We start from the raw sequence: 13,435 nt of genomic DNA, 5'->3' as shown, positions 1-13,435 counted from the left end.
GTTCCAGCGCCATTTATTGAAAAGTTCACCCTTTACCTACTGACTTGTAATGCCCTCTCTATTATAAACCACGTTCCCATGGGCTAGTCTTCATTTCGGCCTCACAACCTCCACTGGCTTGCTTATTTTTCTTCTACTGGGGATGCTTTCCTTTATCGCTCTTCTCAGGGCTGCATCTCTCTCGTTCTTCAGATCGCAGCTCAAATGTCATTCCTCCATATCTAGATTATATCTACAGGTATGTCCGTCTCGGGGACCCCACGACTCCAAAAGGTCTGGAAGGACTGCAGTGGGCAGGAGCCACTGCTCAGCTGTTGCCAGGCCGTTGCCCGGGCGGCTATCGGGGAGGCCGCAGAGGGGAGGAACATCCCGAGTTCGAGTGACGGAATCCAGCGGGCGCCAGAGTCGCCCAGGGGTGCGTCACAGAGCGCGGTCGACCGGGGGCGGGGCCAGGTCTGAGTCACGTGGCTTGGTTGCCTACGCGCTGCTGGGCCGTGGGAAGATGGCGGACGGAAAGGGAGACGCCGCCGTCGCCGGGGCTGGGGCTGAGGCTCCGGCGGGAGTCGGAGCCGGAGACGGAACCGAGACAGAGTCCATGGCTCGGGGTCATAGCCCTGCATCTCCGGTGCCGGGAGCCTCAGGGCTGCGACCTTGTCTGTGGCAGCTGGAGACAGAGCTGAGGGAGCAGGAGGTGTCGGAGGTCTCATCTTTGAACTACTGCCGGAGCTTCTGCCAGGTGAGGGGCGGACTGGCTGGCTGAGGGCGGCAGGGCGGGGAGGCCAGGGGAAGAGGCCCCGGACCCGTTGCTGCAGCCGGGGCCGGACTGAAAGGCGCCACCTCCATGTCTTGCCGCGCCCCCGGGCCGGGAAGGCCCAGTTCGGAAGCCCGACCGCTGGCCCCCCTCAGCCACTGCCCGACTTCGGCCACCGCCAGGGCGGGTTGCGCTGGGTTAGACTGAGAGCCCGAAGGGCGCCGGCAGCTCCCTGGAAGGGCCGTGCCCTGTCGTCGTTGCCTGTCCCCCTGGCTGGTGGTTGGAGCGCCATTGCCTCCTGAGGGATTGATTGCTCGCTCGTTCCTTCCCGGAGATGCTTTTTTGAGTAGAGTGCAGATCTCCAAATTGTAAAACCTGGGTTTTCCTAAATAATCCGGAGATATATGTTGGGGCCAGAGACTTATGTTTGGAGTCAACGTCTTCTGGGCCCCTAAAAGGTATGACAGTTGGCTTTGAAAGACGTCTAGGGCTTTCTGCTTAAGGATTGTGGAGCTGGTTGGCTGTTTGGTTTTTGCTGCCTTTTTTGGGGGGGGCATCAAAGCTGTTCTTTCGCCTCTTCTATATTCCTTTGAGAATTGTGCTGCCAGAAATGAGGCTCGTGATCCTTGTAGTGGTTATTAGGCTCTTTGAGTAGAAGAGGATTGGGAAAGATGAGGAGTGTGGTCTCTTTTGGCAGTTCTGTGACCATTTCTGTGCCGTAGTAGGTCCTAAACCTATGATTACATATTTCTTGGTATGCTTAGTTTCGTTTCCAGGATCACGCCGAGATTTTTCTTTATAAATTTAAAGATGTGCCATTATTATTTCTACGTCTGCTTGTTTGTTCTAATCAGGTTTTGGAGCCGCCCCTCTGCTTCTCACCTGGTGCACCTTAGAAAATGCAAAATAATCGTTGGCACTTGGGCTCTTAATGAGTAGTTGAGTGTGCTGAATAAATTGCGGTGTTCCACAGTTATAATTTTGAGGGACAATTTGCTCTGTTGGTCCGGAGAAGAATCAAAAATTGACTTGATTGAATGTCTTTCTCCCTCCTCTCTGCTGAGCCAGAAGCACTTCATCTCTAAATGGGTTTTGTCCTTGCTAATCTTTTCCATACGTTGTATCACTCCAGTTTTTATGTCTACAACCGTCAGCCTTTCCCTGAACTCTGAAGTACTAAGGTGTTCTTTGCTTCTTCACTAGCAGTGAACATTCTTAGTACACATATTTACTTTACAAACTTTTACTGACTCCATAGGATGGTGCCAAACACTTTACCAAGTGCTGAGGAAACGTAAATAAGACTGCACTTACCCTTGATGAGCTTACGGTTGGGAGGCGGTAGTAGAAATAACAGTATCGTCAATGCAGTTTTGGTAATGATGGAAGAGGAGGCGTTGTAGAAATACTGGGAGAGGCCAGTTTAGATGGGGTGGCCTGGGAAGGCCCTATGGCTGAAGGGATGAAAATGAGTCTTGAATATTGGGGAAGGAGGTGGTATTCCAGAGTCAAAGGTAGAGATGAGAAGGAAAACAGTGCTTTGGGAGAAGAGGGAGCTAATTGGACCCGGATTAGTGAGGAGGAGAGCAGAAAAACTGTTGGTTTGGGGTAAGCCTCCTAAGCTTGCGTTGTCTTCCTAGAAGAATAGCAAGAATGGATATAACCCATCAAATTGAAGCTTGTCAGAGGATAACATATATATATATATATTCTGCTTTATGCCTACTGCTGGCAGCTCTGACTTTATTTTAACTGAATTTGAATGTATTGAGTCTTAGTGATACTTAGATATGTGAGGGCACAGAAGAATTTTAAAAAGGAAGTACTTTTGTAATTTGTCTTTCTTATGAAGTTCTTTTTTTTGGCCTGAAGTTTTCCCAAAACAATGTTTTGCACTAACAAAATAAAAGGAGTATCTGTGACGGTATGTTGTAATAGAAAGCACATTGGATTGCGAGTTAGTTGGGTCCTAATTATGACTTTACCACTTACTAGCTAATAACCTGGGGCAAACTATGACTGTGAGATTGTTTTGTTTTCTGACCTTTATCTTGTAGTGCTTTATACGAACAGCAGACAGAAAGTTTATATTCAACCCTTCACAGTATTTATCACAATATTTTTGTTACATTTTCCCCATAGCCCAGATAAAATCAGTAGAGTGTCCTTTCTTACCAGATACAGAAAAGTTTTTTAAAATTTTATGATGAAGTAGGAATAATTTCACTATCCAAATTTGGTTGAATAGCTTTTGGTTTCACATTTGAAAGGCAGAATAAAATTTATTCATCTACTGATTGTGTGTGTGCGCCTGACATTGCATTAAGTGCTGGAGATAGGAGCCTGCTCTGCTGGAGCACCTAATGAATGTGTAGAGAGATGTAGTTGTATTACATTATCATAAAGGCCTGACCTGTGCTCTCTGGGATGCTTAACTGCCACAAAATTATTTCCATCATGTGTTTACTTTAGAGATATTGTCTTAAGGACTTATACTGTGCCAAGTAGATCCCTCCTGCAACAGGCTGGGACCGTATTCTCTCTAGCTCTTGCAGCACTTAAAAGAAATGGCTCTGTCTTTGGAATTGCACCAAATCAAGAAATGAACTAACATATGAAAGGATAGAGAAGCTTGTTTCATTCTGGGCATGTTTTCAATTTTCAGAAGTTTGTGAAGATGATCAAAATGAAACTTCAGAAGTAATAGTTACTAAGAAAATGATATTTAGATGAGGTTGTAGTTCGTGAAAATTTGTATTCAGTGATTATGGGGTGTGTGTGTGTGTGTGTGTGTGTGTGTGTGTGTGTGTGTGTGTGTGTGTGTTTTCCCCTTCCCTCAGTTCCTTTTCTGAAAACATTGTCAGTCAGTGTGGATAAGATTAACTCCAGAAAACAGTCTTTCTTTGTTTTGCTGAAAAATTGATGATATCCTCTCAAATTCTTGCTATATTTTGGGAACCCAGATTCCTGAAGTTTTCCAACTGGCTGTTGTATTTGTAACACAAATTTTGAACACTTTTTTAAAGTAGACTTCATTAATAACTTGAAATTATACTTTGAGACTATCAAGCAGAGTAGTTTTATGAGTAACCCTTGTTTATGAGACACTTTGAGTTCTGGAACTAACAGTGACTTTGTAGATTTTTAAATGTTAAATTAGGTAAGTACTGAATATTTCATTTTCCCTTAGATTAGTGATTGAGTTCAAAGGGCCTAAATCAGATGGGCATACTGGCTTTACCATTTAAACTAGCTGTGTAACCTTGGCGCATGTTATTTTCTTTAAACCTTAGTTTTCTCATTTGCAAATGGAATGATAACAGTACTTACTGTTCTCTATGTAAATACACTGTTGTGTGGACTAAATAAAACAATCTCTGTAAAAAACAATGGCCCCAGAATTATCTGAGTTATCCAGATTTCTTGGAATAAAAAGTCAACAGTCTTGCCCCCAGCTTACTTTTCAGCTCTTACCTAGCCTTTCCCATCACCCCAGTTCTACTGTTACTTATTCAGGAGTACTTGGAGTTCATGGATCAAACTGGGATCTCAGTTACTCCTATGATTAAAATTTTGCCTGTGAATTTCCAGGTGCATTATTTTGGAAAAGATGACCTTAATTTTCATTGGATTCTTCAAGATCCAAGACACGTTAGGTTTTCAGTAAATATTTCCCAAGTGACTGATCTACAAAAGGATGGAATTACTCCTTTAACAAAAACTCAGCTCATTAAGCATTTTTATGTCTTTCCCTTTCATTGTGCTGTTCTATCCTTTTCTCTCATTTTCTGCATGACAAGTTTTCCTTCTCTAGGGCCCAGTGCAAATGTTACCTTGTCTGTGAAGCTTTCTTTGATTTTACTAGATAGATTTCCTCTTAGTTGTTTGTGTTCTTTTGACACTTTGCACATACCTATGGTTTTAACTCCTTTCCTTGCTGTCACCGTCTTAGTTCAGGCTTCACAATGTCCTTTTGCAGCAACTCTTCACTAATCTTTCTTGCCTTCTTACTGGCCTTATCAGCAGTGCATTTTGATGTTCCTTTTAAATTATAAACATAATCTTGTTAGTCACTTTATTCCCTAAAATTCTTCAATGGTTTTTTCCCCAAAGGCAAGATAAAATTCACACTTATCAGCCTGGCTGCAAAGTCTTTTAGGATCTGGACTTGCTCCACCCCTTACACCCAACTTTTTTTTTTTTGTCTACCTTCATCCCAGTGTTCATCTCTCAGTCCACTTGATTAACCCCAGGGTCACCCCTTCCTCATCTGCTTATTTATCCTTTAAGACGTGACTCAAATAATAAGTTTTTTAGAGCATTTTCTGATTTCAGCAGACAGAATGAGGTGATTCTTTCACTTAGAATATGGACTCCAGTAGCACCTTGTACATCGGCACGGTACCTCAATGTTTTTGTCCATGTTTATCTCTTCTATTGACTAGTAAACCAACGAGTCTTTGTTGTATACCTGGTACCTAGCAATTAATACAATGCCTGGCCCACAAAACTAATCTGTTGAATGAATTATATTGTAGGAACTTCATGATATACTCAAGAGATGAGTACTTCAAAAAAAACACCTAATGTAAAATCTAGTATGTTAAAAGGCAGTTCTACCATAAGAAATTCCTGTAAAGGAACAGGATAGGAGATTTTGGTCCTTTCTTAGAGACAATACTTGTCAACTTAGCTTACATTAATATAATAAATATAATAAAATACACATTTACATGTGTGGGTTGAGGACTAGTGTTGATGAAGGGAAAAAATAGGAGGCATTATATAGTATTGAGGAAGAGTTACCAGTCTAATAGGACAACAGTTTGGAGATGTTGAGAGAGGGAGGATCAGTCTTCCTAACTCCTTGAGGTTGGTGGCCGTGAAGACTCTTGAGCATTACCTCTTTCATTTATTTTTACCTTTTTCAATTATTTATTTTAAAGGGCTTTTATTAAATGCATTAGCTTTTCTTCTTGTGCTGCCTTCTCCTGGGAGATGTCTAAATAGGAACTAAATGACAGTTATAACAGCAAAAGCTAGCTTTTCAGTGTGCGTAACCAAAACATATTATAAATGTGACCTGTGAAGCAGTGAGAACTTTGGGTGCTGTTATTTACTGTGGTACCACCCAGTCTCTTGTACTGTGGTCCCTAGTGACTTCTGTGTCTACCTGTGGATCATGCTCTTCTGAACAATGTTAGTTAAAAAGTCTAGATAGAACACACCGCTTATTTCAAGACCGCAAAGGCATTGGCAAACTAAAATGTGCTTTGTTTTCATTCAGTTGTAGACATCTGTCATCTCTCCCAGAGGTCTTCTTTGACTATCTTATCTAAAACAGCACTTCCCCATCTTCTTTACACTGCTTTATATTTCTTTTAATCACTGACTCTGTCTGATATGTGTATTTGTCTGTATCCCCACCTGGAATGTAAGCATCATGAGGGTGTTTGTATTGTTTACCCAGTGCCTAGATAGTCCCTGGCACTTAATGGCTATTCAATCAGTATTTATTGATCTTTTATCTCCTTCCTTCCATAAATCCCTGACTAGACTTCTTAAGAGTAACAAGCAAGACTTAGCTTATCTTTATCAAGAAATAGGAACTTTTCTTGTCAGCAGGTTTATGCTGCTTCCTAGTAGGGATCAGGTTTTATTGTTCTTTGTATCTTGATTAACTAAGAGTAGAACCTCATTTTAATTTTATTTATATTTTCTAAGAACTTCGCCTGGTTGCTTATATTCCACAAATATTTAAAGTAATGAATTTTTCAGCAAACTTTCTTAGCCAGATTGAAGCATTTATTTTGGATATGATTGACATCATACTTTACAACCCAAACATAGATTGCAAGATGGTATAAAAAATAGATTCCTAAAACTTTCATTGCTGACATAAGCAACATAGAAACCATATGAAAAAATAGAGGGATATTTAATTTATTGAGCATCTTTTATGTGCCAGGCACTTGGGTAGGTGGTGGTATTTTCCTTTTACGGTAGAAAACAGACCCAGGGAAATTATGAAACTTTCCCAGGATCACACAGCTGTGGCGAAGTCTTTGACTCCAGAGCCCATGCTGTTTTTCTTATATCAGCATTTCCTAAATTATGTTTTGTTCCATGAAATATATGTATGCATAAGCACTTCTTGAAATAAGGATTATTTGTTCATATAAGTTGGGAAAATGTTGGGATAAACGTTTTTTATTGTTGTTGTGTTCTGTTTTGTTTTGTTTTGTTTTTGCGGTACGTGGGCCTCTCACTGTTGTGGCCTCTCCCGTTGCGGAGCACAGGCTCCGGACGCGCAGGCCCAGCGGCCATGGCTCACGGGCCCAGGCGCTCCGCGGCATGTGGGATCTTCCCGGACCGGGGCACGAACCCGTGTCCCCTGCATCGGCAGGCGGACTCTCAACCATTGCGCCACCAGGGAAGCCCAGTGTTGTTGTTGTTTTTTAATTAATTAATTAATTTTTGGCTGCTTTGGATCCTTGTTGCTGCGCACAGTCCCCCTCTAGCTGTGGCGTCTTTGCCGCAGTGTGTGGGCCTCTCAGTGCGGTGGCTTCTCCCGTTACGGAGCACGGGCTCCAGGCAAGTGGGCTCAGTAGTCGTGGCTCGTGGGCTCTAGAGCGCAGGCTCAGTAGTTGTGGTGCACGGGCCCAGCTGCTCCGCGGCACGTGGGATCTTCCCGGACCAGGAACCGAACCCGTGTCCCCTGCATTAGCAGGCGGACTCTCAACCACTGCGCCACCAGAGCAGTCCCTAAACATTTTTTTAATATGACACATTGTGACTCTTCTAGAGAGACATTTAAGTATTGTACAACATTTGCCAAAATTAAGGTGTCTAAAACATTTAACATTTGGGAGATTGGGATTGACACATATACACTATTTATACCATGTATAAAATAGATAACTAATGAGAACATACTGTATAGCCCAGGGAACTCTACTTAATGCACTGTGGTGATCTAAATGGGAAGGAAATCCAAAAAAGAAGGGATATGTGTATATGTATAGCTGATTCATTTTGCTGTACAGTGGAAACTAACACAACATTGTAAAGCAACTATACTCCAATAAAAATTAATTTAAAAAAATAAATGAAACATTTTGCCATGTTCTAAACCTTATGTCAGCCCCCAAATCACATGCTTTACTTTCATTATAGTAAAGCAAATTAGTGTGGTGAGGAGTTGATTGCTTTATGTTTCTGCACACCACCGAGTTTTGATTTCCTGTTGTTAGCCTAAACATGACTGTGAGCTTTTTTTTTTCCTTTTTGGCTGCATTGGGTCTTTGTTGCTGCGCGTGGACTTTCTCTAGTTGCGGCGAGCAGAGGCTACTCTTTGTTGCAGTGTGCGAGCTTCTCATTGCGGTGGCTTCTCTTGTTGTGGAGCACAGGCTCTAGGCACGTGGGCTTCAGTAGTTGTGGCACGTGGGCTCAGTAGTTGTGGCACGCGGGCTCAGTAGTTGCGGCTCATGGGCTCTAGAGTGCAGGCTCAGTAGTTGTGACGCACAGGCTTAGTTGCCCTGTGGCATGTGGGATCTTCCTTGACCAGGGATTGAACCCGTGTCTCCTGCATTGGCAGGTGGATTCTTAACCACTCTGCCACCAGGGAAGTCCTGACTGTGAGCATTTTATAAAACCAATTTCCCTCCAAAGTTTTCGCAGGTGTTAGATTATACTTATTGTCCCAAATGAAAAATATTTTAATGTATTATAATTTTTTGGAAGTTGAGAATGAATTACATTTCAGACATATTTTGAGTTCAAGTTTATTTATTCATCTAGGTTTGCCTATATTTCTGCACATAGCAAGCTTGGAAACTACTGATGTATTTGTCTTTTCTCCTCACTTTTGTGCTGCGCCTGATTTCGCTAATGTGTTTTTTAGAGGACTTTTCTTATTCTTTTTTGGGGGGATCTAGTAGCTTATTGTGCTGACATTTGATCTCATTGTATTTTTACTCCCAAAGAAATAACCTGAGTGTGTCACATAAGCCAGTACAGTAATGCCTTCTAATATGGACACTTATAAGAATTATTACCAGATATGATAGAATGAATGACTTAGCTTGGGAATTGTATTTTTATGATATATGGTTGTGTAAAACAGGCATATTTTCATTTGGGATTTCATTTTCTTTTTTCCATATGTATGTTTAAAATATATAAGGTATCCTGGGCTTCCCTGGTGGCACAGTGGTTGAGAGTCCGCCTGCCAATGCAGGGGACACGGGTTCGTGCCCCGGTCTGGGAAGATCCCACATGCCGCGGAGCGGCTAGGCCCGTGAGCCATGGCTGCTGAGCCTGCGCGTCCTGAGCCTGTACTCCACAACGGGAGAGGCCACAACAGTGAGTGGCCCGCGTACCGCCAAAAAAAAATTTTATATATATATATATATATATATATATATAAGGTATCTTAAAGAAATAAAACTAATTATATATAGTTTTTGTTTTTTGTGACTCCAAACTGATACATGCACATTCTAGAAGCTTAAGACAAGATGTATAAATGCATAAAGTAAAAAGTGAAAGTACCATGTAGCCTCACTGTTAATAACTTGATGTATTATTCTGATTTTTGGAAAAGCACATATAGTATATGTGTGTATATAAATATTAAAACTTTTAGTTGCCCAAGCAACTCATGAACACATTCTAATTGTAAAAACTTAGAATAATGTAAAAGAAGAGAAAGTTAAGATGAAAACTACCATATACTCCCTATACTTCAGTACTACATTTTCTTAGGTTAACAGTTTGGGAATGTATACTTACAGAATTTTTCCATATGATATGTATTATTTTTAGAAAAATACTGTCAAGTTTATATACTAAAACTTGCTTATTTCATTTAATATATTGTAGATATCTTTTCACATGGAACACACACATATTAACTACATTAAAAAAAACTGCATAGTATTCCATTGAAAACTGCATTGATTTTATTTTTATTTTTTAATTAATTTATTTTTGGCTGCGTTGGGTCTTTATTGCTGTGCACGGGTCTTTCTCTAGTTGCGGTGAGCGGGGGCTGAGCGGGGGCTACTCTTCATCGCTGTGCGTGGGCTTCTCATTGCGGTGGCTTCTCTTGTTGTGGAGCGTGGGCTCTAGGTTCATGGGCTTCAGTAGTTGTGGCTCGCGGGCTCTAGAGCTCAGGCTCAGTAGTTGTGGCTCACGGGCTTAGTTTCTCCACGACATGTGGGATCTTCCTGGATCAGGGCTTGAACCCATGTCCCCTGCATTGGCAGGCGGATTCTTAACCACTGTGCCACCAGGGAAGTCCAAAACTGCATTGATTTTAAATTATGCAAGTAGCAAAACCTTCAACACTCTTTTTTTTTTTCCTAATTTATATTTATTTATTTATTTGGCTGCGTTGGGTCTTCGCTGCTGTGTGCAGGCTTTCTCTAGTTGCAGTGAGCAGGGCCTGCTCTTCGTTGCAGTGCGCGGGCTTCTCATTGTTGTGGCTTCTCTTGCTGTGGAGCATGGGCTCTAGGTGTGCAGGCTTCAGTAGTTGTGGCTCATGGGCTCTAGAGCGCAGGCTCAGTAGTTGTGGCACATGCGCTTAGTTGTTCCGCAGCATGTGGGATCTTCCCGGACCAGGGCTTGAACCTATGTCCTGTGTACTGGCAGGCAGATTCTTTTTTTTTTTTTGCGGTACGTGGGCCTCTCACTGTTGTGGCCTCTCCCGTTGCAGAGCACAGGCTCCGGACGCGCAGGCTCAGCGGCCATGGCTCACGGGCCAAGCTGCTCCGCGGCATGTGGGATCTTCCTGGACCGGGGCACGAACCCGCGTCCCCTGCATCGGCAGGCGGACTCTCAACCACTGCGCCACCAGGGAAGCCCACTGGCAGGCAGATTCTTAACCACTGTGCCATCAGGGAAGTCCCAAAACCTTCAACACTCTTAATTTAAAAATTTTTAAAACTGTAAAAGCTATGCTCAAGGCAGAATGTATGAAGCTACAGAAAGGTTTTAGGAAAAAGTAGAAGCCCTTTCTTGCCTTCAGTTCCTCCAGTCACTCCCCACAGCAGTTAACGGTGTCTTATGTGTTCTTAAAAATTAAAATGCACACTCTTCTGCAATTTATATTTTAATTAATTAATTTTTGAAAAGAGTTATTATTTTTTTAATTTATTTTTGGCTGCGTCGGGTCATAGTTGTAGCACTTGGGATCTTCCTTGAGGCATGCGGGATCTTTTGTTGCGGCGCATGGGCTCTTCGTTGTAGTGCACAAGCTTCTCTCTAGTTGTGGTGTGTGGGTTTTCTTTTCTCTAGTTGTGGTGCGCAGTCTCCAGGGCGCATGGGCTCTGTAGTTTGCAGCACGCAGGCTCTAGTTGAGGCACACGAGCTCGGTAGTTGTGGCGCACGGGCTTAGTTGCCCCGCGGCGTGTGGGATCTTAGCTCCCTGACTAGGGGTAGAACTCGCATCCCCTGCTTTGATTGTAAGGCGGATTCTTTATCACTGGACCACTAGGGAAGTCCCTACATTTTGATTTAATATACTGAGGACAACTTTCTGTATCAGTACACGTTGAACATTACCATAATTAAATAATTTGTATTCTTTTTTGTTGTTACCGCAAATAATGTTGAAGTGAACAACCTTAAACATTAAGCATTAGTTATTTATATCCATAGCATAAATTCCTGGCATTGACATTACAGTACTGGACTAAAGAGAATGTTTTTTTAAAATTTTGATAGATACTGGCCTACGAGAAGTTGAGTATGTACTTCCACCAATAGTGTTATGGAGTCCCTGTTTCACTATATCCTTGCCAACCCTGGTATTACTAAACTTTTTAATATTTGCCCATCTGATAGTGGCAGATAATTGCTATCACACTATTAATTTGTATTTTAACAGCATTAAAAAAATTTATATATTCATTTATTTTGGCTGCGCCGGGTCTTAGTTGTGGCACACGGGATCTTCGTTGTGGCATGCGGGATCTTTAGTTGTGGCATGTTGGCTTCGTAGTTGCGGCATATGTGCTTCTTAGTTGCAGCATGTGAACACGTAGTTGCGGCATATATGCGGGATCTAGTTCCCCAACCAGGAATTGAACCTGGACCCCTGCATTGGGAGCACGGAGTCTTACCCACTGGACCACCAGGGAAGTCCTTGTTATTTTTTCATGTGTATTAGATATTTACTTTTTTTTCCTGTGAGGTTTGTCTTTACCTTTTTTTTTTTTAACATACTTCTGTTTTAAAATGTTATTATTTAAAAGTCATTAAAATTTGGTTGTGTCTAATGATCGAGTGTGACCTTGTAATCTTAAGATTCCATGCTGCTTTGAGGTTCTCAAGAAGCAGAACATACTACAGAGAGTTAGTTGCAGCCTAACCTGAGGCCATCAGAATGTATCATACAATTTAGTGATTGATTGTTGTTGTGAGAGATTTGTCAGTGTACTTATTTCCAACAAACATTTATTGATCATTACTACTTTGGGGAGATTTGGGAATCTTTGGGAAGACTGAGTCATAGCTGAATAAATGGAAAGACCCTAGTGCATTACATTAGCTAACTCTTTCTTATGTTGTTATCTTTATATGTTTTCAGATAAAGTGTCACTGAATGGATGTATTACCTTGCACCAAATCAGTTTGTTATGGGGCCTCAAATTGCTGCTTAAATGAGATGGCCTTTTAGGTGTGATTCTCCTCTAAAACTACATAAGTCTACTGGGAAACATTTGCTAAGGATTATTTTCTGAGTCACCTCCAAACATTTGCCTTGTGTATCCTTATTGAAATAAATAAATTTTAAATGTTCTATTTATGCAGTACCAATATATAAATTACAAGCAAACACAGAAGTATAAAAGGGATGAGACTTTTAAAACTAATTTAAATAAAAGTTTCAATATTATATTTCTGCCCCTTGATGGGTTATCATTTACACCTTTAGGGTAAGTGCCCATCCCAGTGGAAACCGCTCTACTAATTTGAGCTGAAATTATTTGTTTACATTAGTTGTTATGCTCACTATCCTTAGTTGACTCTTTCCTTCATAATGAAAGCTTGATTTTGGTAAATGAAAATGTTAAACCTAGAGCAAATTATCCAATGAAGTTCTAACAGTAAATGTGGGTAAAACATCATGTTTCGTCAATATTACGTTTTATTGCCTTATGAAATGGAGAACATATACAATAGAAAGTACATTTTAAGTTTGAAGTTAAGAGGTTTCGGTTTAAATCCTCATTCCAACACTTTTGTGATCTTAAACCTTGCCGTGAGTCTATATTCTTGTCTATAAAATTGGGGGTAATAGAAAGCTACCCCGTAGGTTGTTGTGAGGATCAAATGGGACAATATTACAGTACCCGTAGCATAGTTTTTGGTAGCAGCAGATAGGTACCCAGCGTGTCTGTCTCCTTATTTTGTTTCTATACTGAATATTGTTTTTTTTTTTTGTTGGTTTTTTTTTTTGGTTTTTTTTTCCGGTACGCGGGCCTCTCACTGCTGTGGCCTCTCCCTCTGCAGATGCACAGGCCCAGCGGCCATGGCTCACGGGCCCAGCCACTCCGCGGCATGTGGGATCTTCCCGGACTGGGGCACGAACCTGTGTTCCCTGCATCGGCAGGCGGACTCTCAAAGAAGTATTTCATGTAGCGTGGTTTTCCTCCATTTTCCTGTCAATGTAGAGCT

General features: G+C 41.7%; 1 protein-coding gene across 1 annotated transcript in view; it reads left to right on the top strand.

Moving 5' to 3' along the window:
• Positions 1-477: 477 nt before the first annotated feature.
• The window catches only part of RLF (RLF zinc finger), an 83,066-nt gene continuing 70,108 nt past the window's right edge, over positions 478-13,435 (top strand). The window contains exon 1 of the mRNA XM_027108972.1: positions 478-736. Coding sequence (XP_026964773.1) covers positions 503-736 — 234 coding nt within the window. The 5' untranslated portion in view covers positions 478-502. The remainder of the gene's footprint in view (positions 737-13,435) is intronic.

Source organism: Aethalodelphis obliquidens, unplaced genomic scaffold, assembly GCF_003676395.1.
Source record: "Aethalodelphis obliquidens isolate GAN/ISIS:26980383/991018 unplaced genomic scaffold, ASM367639v1 scaffold9, whole genome shotgun sequence".
NCBI lineage: Eukaryota > Metazoa > Chordata > Mammalia > Artiodactyla > Delphinidae > Aethalodelphis > Aethalodelphis obliquidens.
The sequence above is the reverse complement of the archived record's forward strand: the minus strand, read 5'-3'. Positions and strand labels throughout refer to the sequence as shown.